Raw genomic sequence first — 11,011 nt, 5'->3', positions numbered from 1 at the left:
AGCAAGTCTCATCACTAATCAGAACTGGGTTATCCAGTTTAGAGCAGCGACGATCTTTTCTGTTAGGAAAAAAATGACACAGGCTAAGGAGAATCAAGAAACTTGGTAGACAGAAGGTAATAAAGTAGGAAGAAGGTTGGGCAGTGGCACACTCAGTTATGTGCACATATTACCATGCACAAGGACCAAGATTTGAGCCCCCATATCTGGGCCTCTCTGTTAAAATAATAATAATAATAATAATGGGGTCGGGCGGTGGCGCAGTGGGTTAAGTGCATGTGGTGCAAAGCGCAGGGACCAGCGTAAGGCTCTCGGTTCGAGCCCCCTGCAGGGGAGTTGCTTCACAGGTGGTGAAGCAGGTCTGCAGGTGCCTATCTTTCTCTCCCCCTCTCTGTCTTCCCCTCCTTTCTCCATTTCTCTCTGTCCTATCCAACAACGAACAACATCAACAATGGCAATAATAATGACCACAGCGAGGCTACAACAACAAGGGCAACAAAAAGGGGGGAAAATGGCCTCCAGGAGCGTTGGATTCATGGTGCAGGCACCGAGCCCAGCAATAACCCTAGAGGGGGAAAAGAAAAAAAGAAAAAAAAAAAGCCTCCATAGCAGCACAGAAACACCTGTGTGAATTCTAGGAGATATGTGTGGAGTGAACCTAGAGAATGCTCATCTATGTTGTGTAGGCATGTTACATTGTCTCATGGCAGTAAACAAATATAGAGATTTTTTTACTTTCTTCCTTCTTTTCTCTCTCTTTCTTTTTTTCTTTCTTCCTTTCTTTCTCTCTCTCTTTCTGTCTTTTTTTTTACCAGAGCACTGCTCAGCTCTGGTTTATGGTGGTGCAAGGGATTGAACCCATAACTTTGGAGCCTCAGGCATGAAAGTCTCTTTGCATAACCATTATGCTATCTACCCCACCCCCAAATACAGAGATTTTCAAGTGATAGCTTTGTTTTCATTCCCCCAATCTTTAAAATTAAGAAAGATTTTACTTTTTAGTGCAGATTTTTATTCTCAGATTAACAGATTAAGCTGCTTCACTGTGAAGTACTAATCATTTGACCCTGGGGGCTTTCAGTACACCTCAGCAAATCTCATGTGGGTCCCCAGTCCTGCTGTCTCTGTGACCATTGGACCCTATTATTTTCACTCAGAAGTTCATCTTTTTTTATATATTTGATAGATAGGATAGAGACAGAGAAATTGAAAGGGAAGGGGAAAAGAGAGAGAGAGAGAGACTTGCAGCACTGCTTTACCATTCATGAAACTTCCTCCTGCAGGTGGGGCCCAGGGAGGGGCTTGAACCAGAATTATTGCATGTGGTAACATGCTTTCTCTATCGGGTGCACCACTACCCAGCCCCCTCAAGGGTTCATCTTACTCCCACTGTTTGCCTGCAACCCACAGGAGTCTTTCAGGACTCAGCTCAAATACTTCCACTTGCATAAGGCCCTTTCTTTGTGACTCACCAGTGTCTGTCCCCTGGTGCCACCAAGATTCATAGTAACCTCCACAGGGTGGCTCTCAGCCTGGAAGAACTTGGGAAGACAATGCCTGCTGGGTCCTCACCATGTTTCTCATGTAGTAGGTTCAGGTGGGGTCCTAAGGATGTGCATTTCTAACAGGCCCTCAGGGGATGCTGCCCCTGCAGGCACAGGGATTCTACACTGAGAATAATGTTCTATCCTGCATCTTCCACTGCACTGTGAGCTTCTTAAGCACAGAAAGCATTTCATACACATCTCATCTCTGGGGTCAGTAGCCAGCAATCACTTGACCAATCCACAAATACTGATTGCCTGTTATGTGCCTGGCACTGTTATAGGCTCTGGATTCAACAAGTTGAAAAAATGTGTAGATATTTCTGCCCTCAGTGCAATTATTCCTTCTTGGTACTACACCATAAATTCTCACTAGTTTTGAAATTTGACTAGTTGTACAGAAGCAAAAATTATATGATAATTTTAATAGTGCAAAGTACCATCTTTCTTTCTTGTTAGCATACTTTTTTCCATTTCTTTTTCTTCTGATGTCTTCCCCCCAACATCCAATGTATAAATTTATAAAACTGGTAGAATACTAGGTTTTTGGGTCTTATAAAGTATTTCCTGGTTGGTTTAAAAAACTGATGTAGCTGATAGTTGAGTAAGAAACAAAGCATCTAAGAAGAAAGTAAACATGGATAATTAACATATAAAAGTAATGGACATACAGAAAATCTCAAGTGTTTCCTTATTGATAAATATTAAGTCTTAACTGCAGGTTTTCAAATTGACCTCAGTTATCTATAACATTACTTCTCCTCCCTACCCTCTCTCTTTCATGGTCTCCATCTTGTGTTAAAATGTTTATAGCAATCATAGTAAGCACGATAAGCTAGAAAGAGAAGGATGACTATCAGATGACTTCACTCATAGCTGGAACAAGAAACAAGAAATGGGAAATACAGGGCAAGTTTTAGATTAGCTGTGGTTTACTGCAGCAGAGCCAAGGATACTAATGGAGGTGAGAGGGGGCAAAAAGGACATGGAATACTCAGTGTGCAATGATGAAGGAAGACTTCAGTTGGTGGTAAGAGTGGTGCATGGATAAGAAACTGTACTTGAGTGACAACTGTCCTGTAATTCTTGTAAATCATTATTTACTGCCTCCCCTGCCCCCCAAAAATCACTTACAACAGAGCTTAGTTCACTCAGTAAGGCACCAACCATACTTTGTGGAAAGCTCTGGGTTTGGACCTCAGCACCACATGGGAACACTGCAATACTGAGGAAGCATTATGGATGATGATACAGTGCTGTGGTCTCTTTTCTCTCTCTTTCCCTTCTCTCCCTCTCTGTCTATCTAAAATCAGAATAGAAACACTAGCTGGGGGTGGTGGAATCAAACGTGTAAGACCTTGGTGCTATGAAAATAAAAATTTATAGCAGTTCTTAACAGCCTGGTATGATGTCTTTCAACTCCCAATGGAACTACACAGGCTCATATACAAGCAGAGACATTCTATCAACATTTAGATTGTTCTGTGCACAATTTGGAGAAGCTAGTTGAAGACTTCATGAGGCCATAGAATGTCATGGAAGGGAGGAGAATAAAATAAAGGCAAACATGATCAGCTCGATATAGCCCAGGATGTCATATCCCTCAGAAAAGCCAGCTCCAACCTGTGGGACAGGGACCAAGCCACTCCCTCCTCAAGTCCAGGTAGTACAAAGTATGTACTTTCATCTTTAGGCTAATTTTTTGGGAAAGTTACTTAGATTAAAATTAAGAGCATTCATGAAGAGCAATTTGAAATGTAACCTAATTAAACATTTGCTAGTCTTCTTAAGGTCTGGGAACACTTCTTTAAAAAAAATTTATTTTCCCTTTTGTTGTCCTTGTTTTTTATTGCTGTAGTTATTATTATTGTTGTAATTGATGTCATTGTTGTTGGATAGGACAGAGAGAAATGGAGAGAGGAGGGGAAGACAGAGAAGGGGGGAGAAAGACACCTGCAGACCTGCTTCACCACCTGTGAAGCAACTCCTCTACAGGTGGGGAACTTGGGGCTGGAACCGGGATCCTTACACTGGTCCTTGTTCCGCTACCACCCGACTCCCTTGGGAACACTTTTAAAAGGATTTTCATTCAAAGTAATGAGACACTGTGTGTTAAATATGGAGAAAAAAGTCATTTTATGTAAGAGAGATTGATGTCATTCATAAGAGGCAGCATTTATGAATGGAATTTTGAAATTACTAGTTTCAGTGTTCAAGGATATTTTCTCTGTCAAACCCAAAATCAATAGTTTGAGAGTCATTATTAGTAATAGTATAAAGCATCAAATATTAATACTATATCAGAATAATATTCTTTTCTATTGCTACCCCAAACCAGAACATTGTAATTCTACATATAGAAATATGTTTAAAAACTAAGAAAAAATTTTAGAAATGTAATTTTATAAGAGACCAGATCTAGCAGCTTCATTTTGTGATTTAGTTTTAACTAAGTAAATTCTGATTATTAAAATGCTGTAGGCATAAATGTGAACTTTTGGTGGTGAACTTTACTTTGACTAAAAAAAAAAATGGCCTGGTCATCAGTTACCTCCTGGAGCAGTTTACTAATTGTCACCCTTATAATTCAAAAGCCTTAATTTCTTAAAAGATGTGTAATTCTCAGCTAAGATATGACCTTCAGTGAATGAGCCTCTATCAAACTGGCCAATACAAAATCAAGACAAGGAGAAATGAGTCCCAATGGGCAGTTACAGTGATCTTATTAAACATTCTTACTTCACTTCATTTAGTGTAATAAAAGAACACAGTGCTATATTCTGAAAAATACATAAATCCAAAATAAAAACATTCTTATTCACTTCATTCTTATGCTAGCAATAAATTAGCATCCTTAAACTTTTCCCCACAAAAATCCATCCTTATTTTTGGAATTAACAAGGCTGGATTTTAAAAAGTGCAATAAAAATTCTTGAGGCTTTCACTGCAGTTTGAATAGAACCTCTTAGTGGTTTTCAAGGCACAGCTTCTTTTTTTGGTGTTGCTCTTCATCCAAAGGAATGGGTCTCAACACACCATCTAGTGGTCAAGAATAACATAACATCAGAAAAACTTCAAACATGGGTATTGGTGAAAGTTGTACTGGTTGTAAGATCAAAACAATGCATATATTTCAAAAGGACATTTGGTTTTATTTTATCTTAAAATTCTCACCTGTGGAATAATGGATTCTATATAACTCACTCAAAATAATTCAGCATCTGACCTTAAAAAAACTGGAGTCACTTGATATAGGAAAGCCTATACTTCATAAAACATGTTTTGGGAAGAAGTTATATTGTTACATTGGAAGAAAAAATAACATATATATATGTACTTATCCTCCAAGGAGAGGAATATAACTGTGTCTAGTACAGGGAAGGTATGAAGGAATGCACCACCATTTTCTTTTTTTTTAAATTTGTTTATTCCCTTTTGTTGCCCTTGTTGTTTTATTGTCGTACTTATTCTTGTTGTTGTCGTTGTTGGATAGGACAGAGAGAAACGGAGAGAGGATGGGAAGACAGAGAGGGGGAGAGAAATACACCTGCAGACCTGCTTCACCGCTTGTGGAGCGACCCCCTTGCAGGTGGGCAGCCGGGGGCTTGAACCGGGAACCTTACGCCAGTACTTGAGCTTTGTGCCACGTGTGCTTAACCCACTGAGCTACCGCCGACTCCCATGCACTACCATTTTCACATTCATGCACTTTACCTCCATGAGTGTGAAAATGAACAGGTTTTCATGGTTAATATAGGGGGAAAAATTCCTTATGCTTTTGGCAGATGAAGGGGGGAAAAACAACCATTTTGAAATATGTCACCATACTCTGCTCTTCTTAATATAGGGAAACTGGCCATCTAGAATCTAGTCTACTGGGATGTTATCAAAGCCCAACTGACCTGGGAGAAGAGAACCACTGAGCTCCAGTTCATAGGAGGAAAAAAAATATCAAAACCACTTGTGTGGCCTAGGTGATGCAGTGGATAAAATATTGGAATCTTAAGCATGATGTACCTGGCATCAATATGCAAGAGTGGTACTATATTTTCTTTTTCATAAATTAATTTATAAACATTGTAGGAAGGAAAGAACTACTTTTGAGGTTCACAGTCCAGAGCCATAGGATCACTAAGACTGAGATCTAGTCAGTTATAGAAATGTTCCTTCCCTTGTCTATCACCTCATCACCACACCACTAGGATGGAAATGGGGGTGTCTCTTATTATATAATCTCCTATATGATTATATATCTCTTATATATAACTATTTCCATAATAGTTATGCAAAACTTTCATGTACGAGGCTCTGAAGTCCCAAGTTTGTACCCCAGGACCATAATAAGCCAGAGCTGAGCAGTGCTCTAGCTTCTATCTCTTATTAGAAAATAAGTATATATAGAAATATATATTTTTAATTACTAAGACAGATTTACAGCATTCTTTATTCATCCTTAGTAATACAGGAACAGTAAATCCTGAATGCAAACCAATCTCTTTTCCTATTTCATAGGTCAACCTCCCTTTGTACTCTTTTAATGATATCTTTTGATGAACAGGTGGTCTTAATTTTAACACAGATAAATAACTTATCTTTGTATGGTTAGTGCTTTTTGTCTCCTTTCTCTAACAATAGGGAGTTATTAACTGACACTCTCCCTCAAACACTGCTATTGAATACCCAATTTTTAATCAGGTTCATATTTTGTTCCTTTATTTTTTTGACTCTGATAATTTTTTTTAAAGAAAGCAAGAGTAGATGTGTTCTTTCTCAGGCTGCAAATATAATATTTACTAATTAATTAAAATCAAGTTAGTTCAGAACAATCATTTACATATAAAATTATTTTTACAAAGACCTTTACATCTCTCGACTTTTTCAATGTAACCAAATCAGTATTTTTACTAGGAAAACTTTATTCTTTTTTTAAAAAATTATTTATTTATTTATACCCTTTTGTTGCCTTTGTTGTGGAAAACTTTATTCTAAGCTCCCATTTCCTAGCATTCAAACAGAAAGATAACACAACTAAATCTTAATACTGTACAGCAGTAATTAACATTCAAAATAGTGTGCCTAAATTATTTCACAATCTCCCAATGATTCTAATACATTAAATATCTATGTTGGTGCTGAGAGATAAATCACTCAGTAGAGTGCACACTTTACCATGCAAGGTAGGCTAGAGTGTCCAGCACCACATGGGAGTACCATGTATGGCACCAGGGGAAGCACCATGAATGGTGGAGTAGGCCTGTGGTATGTTGTCTCTTCTGCTCTCTCTGCTTCTCTCTTTCCCTCTCTGTCTCTCTGTTTGAAATTAAAAGAAAAAAGTTCACTATGTGCAGTAGAATCATGCATATGCAGGAGTTAAAAAATCTGTGTTAATATGAAAATAACAAGAATTCAAAGACGAGTCATTAACTTATGGTAGTGGTGATGACTCAATTATTCAATGATTACTGCATAACCAGATTATTCAAATAACTAAAACATTTTCATTCTTTGGCCAATCTGAGCAGCTGTGGCTTTATCCTAATAAAGGTGCATAGAACCTTTTAATTTGTTTCATCTCAAATATGCCTATTTTCCCCCTTCCTAATATGTGTCTCTTGGTACATGAAAGTGTTGTTGCTTATGGATTAATATAAATTTAATTTACAAATTAACTTTGTACCTGATTATTTGTATGAAACTGAATATTTTATAGGACAGAGACAGAGAAATCGAGAAGGAAAAAGGAGGGGGGGAGAGACCTGTAGTGGTGAAGCTTTCCCTCTGCAGATAGGGATTGGGGGCTTGAACTTGGGTCCTTAAGCATGTAACATATGCATTTAATCAGGTGTACCACAACCCAGAACTCAGGACTAATTGTTAACCAGTATTTCCCATTGCATGTGGTGTATAGTATTGGGCTGTTGAAAAAGTCATGACATATTTTTCTGATACTTATTTATTTCCTTTTGTTGCCCTTGTTGTATTGTTGTAGTTATTATTGTTGTTGTTGATGTCATTGTTGTTGGATAGGACAGACAGAAATGGAGAGAGGAGGGAAAGACAGAGAGGGTGAGAGAAAGATAGACACCTGCAGACCTGCTTCACTGCCTGTGAAGTGACTCCCCTACAGGTGGGAAACTGGGGGCTCAAATCCTTAGGCTGGTCCTTGCGCCTTGCGCCCCATGCGCTTAACCTGCTGCCCTACTGCCCATATTTTTCTATGCGAAAATGCATCATGATTTTCTGACAACCCACAGATACATAAATAATTAAGAAAAAAATGAATGGCAAAAATCTAACCTGCAAAAAGAATATGCCATATTTAAGACCACAACAGTTATCAAGGCCTGAAAATTAAGGTTAGCCTTAATAAAGTACTTGAAAATACTTACTACTTCCTTTGCTTTTAGGATCATTTTGTTCAAGAGCACAAGTTCCTGATGGATTCAACTGCCACTGTAAAAGGGCACAGACATTTTATTTATATGTCTAAGAAGAATTTAATGAACAGCATCTCACCATCCTGCAAATTTTTTTAAAGAAAAAAAGCCACCATGCTCATACCAACCAAGTTCTAAAAATGATCCTGAAGGATGTGACTTCTGGATCAGAGTCGATAACCTTAGGGAAGAAGAAATTTTACAGTTCTTTTACCTTGGTTTTACAGATAAGGAAGTGAGAGACTAGAAAGTAGAGTGACATAATTCAGGAAGACTTGCCCTAGAACATACACTAAATAAAGGAAGCAATAAGATTAGAACTTGAGTCTACCTTTGTCCAACACTACTGGAGTTTCAACACATCATATTCTATCTCCAGATCCTACATTATTTTATCACAGCTATAGAAGGCCTAGATATAGGGAGTCAGGCGGTAGCGCAGCGGGTTAAGCGCACATGGCGCAAAGCGCCAAGAACTGGTGTAAAGATCCTGGTTTGAGCCCCTGGCTCCCCACCTGCAGGGAGGGTTGCTTCACAGGTGGTAAAGCAGGTCTGCAGGTGTCTATCCTTCTCTCCCTCTCTCTGTCTTCCCCTCCTCTCTCCATTTCTCTCTGTCCTATCTAACAACGATGACATCAATAACAACAACAATGAAAAACAACAAAGGCAACAAAAGGGAAAATAAATATAAAAATAAAATAAATTTAAAAAAAGAGGGCCTAGATATTAAATATTGGGGATCTGATCAAGATTATCTTGCATTTTAACGCAATTATATCATAGAGTAAATTGTTATCGTCACCATCATCATCATCTTAGGGCTTCACAGCTCTGTCCTTTTCAGACAGAGAGAAAGGAAAAGACACAACAGTATGGAAGCTTTCTCCAACACAGTGGAGGTCAGGCTGTGCACTATCCAGGTAAGCTATCTTGCTAGCCCTATGATTTGTTTTATTTTTAAGTAATTTTTTACTTGTGATTAGCAGGATAGATACTATTATTTATATCACATTTATTATCTATATATACTATTATTTATATATTTTCTGACTATAGTCTCCTTTTCAGCTATGCAGAAATAGAAAGACTAAAGATTCTTAGGTATTATATTGAAGACTAAAACAACAGATAAGAAAATCTAAGTGTAGACAGCCAGGCGGTAGCGCAATGGGTTAAGCGCACATGGCATGAAGCATAAGGACTGGCGTAAGGATCCGGGTTTGAGCCCCCGGCTTCCCACCTGCAGGAAAGTTGCTTCACAAGTAGTGAAGCAGGTCTGCAGGTGTCTATCTTTTTCTCCCCCTCTCTGTCTTCCCCTCCTCTCTCAATTTCTCTCTGTCCTATCCAACAACAATGACAGCAATGACAATAATAATAACAACAATAAACAAGGGCAACAAAAGTTAAAAAAATAGCCTCCAAAACCAGTGGATTTGTAGTGCAGGTACTGAGACCCAGCAATAACCCTGGAGGCAAAGGAAATCTAAGTGTAATCAGTATTTCATAGCACACCGTTTATTTATTTATTTATTTATTTATTTATTTATTTATTTATTTATTTATTGCCTCGCTGAGGTTTGGTGCCTGCACTACAACTCCACTGCTCCTGGAGGCCATTTTTTTCCATTTTTGTTGCCCTTGTTGCTATTATTGCTATTGTTATTGGGTAAGACAGAGAGAAATCAAGAGAGGAGGGGAAGACAGAGGGGGGGAAGAGAAAGCTATCTACAGACCTGCTTCACCACTTGTGAGGTGACCCCCCCCCAGCAGGTGGGGAGCCAGTGGCTTGAATAGGGATCCTTGAGCCCGTCCTTGTGCTTTGCGCCATGTGTGCTTAACCCGCTGCACTACCTCCCAGCCCCCCAGCCTTTCCTTTTTTACTTAGGTAGAAATCACCATCATCAGACTCACTAGTGATTTAACCAAAAGTGGCCCCACTAAGGCAAAATCTCTAGAAAGACAAAACTAAGTGTACATTATTTAGCTCTTTAGAAAAACTGGTGATTATTATTGACTTATGTAAAGATGAAATACAAGGAAATATTATATCAAGTATTAAAAAAGTCATTGTACACTTGAGTACCTGTGATATTATTATTATTATTATTATTATTTTGTCACCAGGGTTAGCTGGAGCTCCAGGCCTGCATGGTGAATTCACTGTTCATGGCAACCGTTTTTTCTTTATATTTTATTTGATAGGACAGTAAGAAATTGAGAAGGGAGGGTGAGATAAAGAGTGATAGACACCTGCAGACCTGCTTCATGGCTTGTGAAGCTTCCCTCAGGTAGTGGGGACTTGAACCTAGATCCTTGTGTATGGCAAGGTGTACACTTTACCAGGTGCATCACCACCTGGCCCAGAATTCCTGTAATTTTAATACCACTTTTTTTTTTTAATAGCCAGATGTAACTAGAGTCACCAGGTGTTTGGTTAACACTCACACTAACTGCTTACAACCCAGTCCTGGCTTCAGCTGACTTAAATCCTATCTTACATGATGGGGTACATTCTGAACCCCTCTCTGCTGCCCACAAGTGCTCCTCCTCATTTCCTGGTCTTATAAAATACCTTGCCTGATGGCTGGCAAATCAACTTTATCCGCATAATGTGCAGGTTTTGTTTTGCCCAGGATCCAGATTCCACCCCTGTCCACCTCCTGTCTCAATTTCTCTCTGTCCTATACAATAAAATGGAAAAATGGTCACCAGGAGCAGTGGATTCATAGAGCTGGCACTAAGCCCCAGAGCTAACCCTAGAGGCAATAAAATAAAATAAAATAAAATAAAATAAAATAAAATAAAATAAACACAACTCTGCCAGTACACCAAAAGAAGCCCTTCTTGTACATCCTCTGTAAAGTACATCTTGTACTTCCTCTGTAAAGATAACACTTATTCTAACTTTTTCTTATTAATAGATTAGTTTCTATTCCTTTTTCTTGTGTTTGGTTTATTTTCCTATATAATAGCCAATTTAGCTGTAGGTTATTTCTTTTCATTACTGTATCGTTCTCTAGGTAGTCTATC

General features: G+C 38.6%; 1 protein-coding gene across 4 annotated transcripts in view; it reads right to left on the bottom strand.

Annotated features, from left to right (window-relative positions):
- Window positions 1-3,661: 3,661 nt before the first annotated feature.
- The window catches only part of CDADC1 (cytidine and dCMP deaminase domain containing 1), a 46,832-nt gene continuing 39,482 nt past the window's right edge, over window positions 3,662-11,011 (bottom strand). For 3 of the 4 annotated variants that reach the window (XM_060194851.1, XM_060194847.1, XM_060194850.1), the window contains 2 exons: window positions 7,934-7,997; window positions 3,662-4,583 (listed from right to left, as the gene is read on the bottom strand). In XM_060194851.1, coding sequence (XP_060050834.1) covers window positions 4,510-4,583; window positions 7,934-7,997 — 138 coding nt within the window. In that variant the 3' untranslated portion in view covers window positions 3,662-4,509. The remainder of the gene's footprint in view (window positions 4,584-7,933; window positions 7,998-11,011) is intronic. The other variant, XM_060194849.1, reaches the window with a different exon arrangement.

The sequence above is a fragment of the Erinaceus europaeus genome, chromosome 7 (genome assembly GCF_950295315.1).
Source record: "Erinaceus europaeus chromosome 7, mEriEur2.1, whole genome shotgun sequence".
NCBI classification, from domain to species: Eukaryota; Metazoa; Chordata; class Mammalia; order Eulipotyphla; family Erinaceidae; genus Erinaceus; species Erinaceus europaeus.
This window is presented reverse-complemented; position numbering and strand designations above follow the sequence as displayed.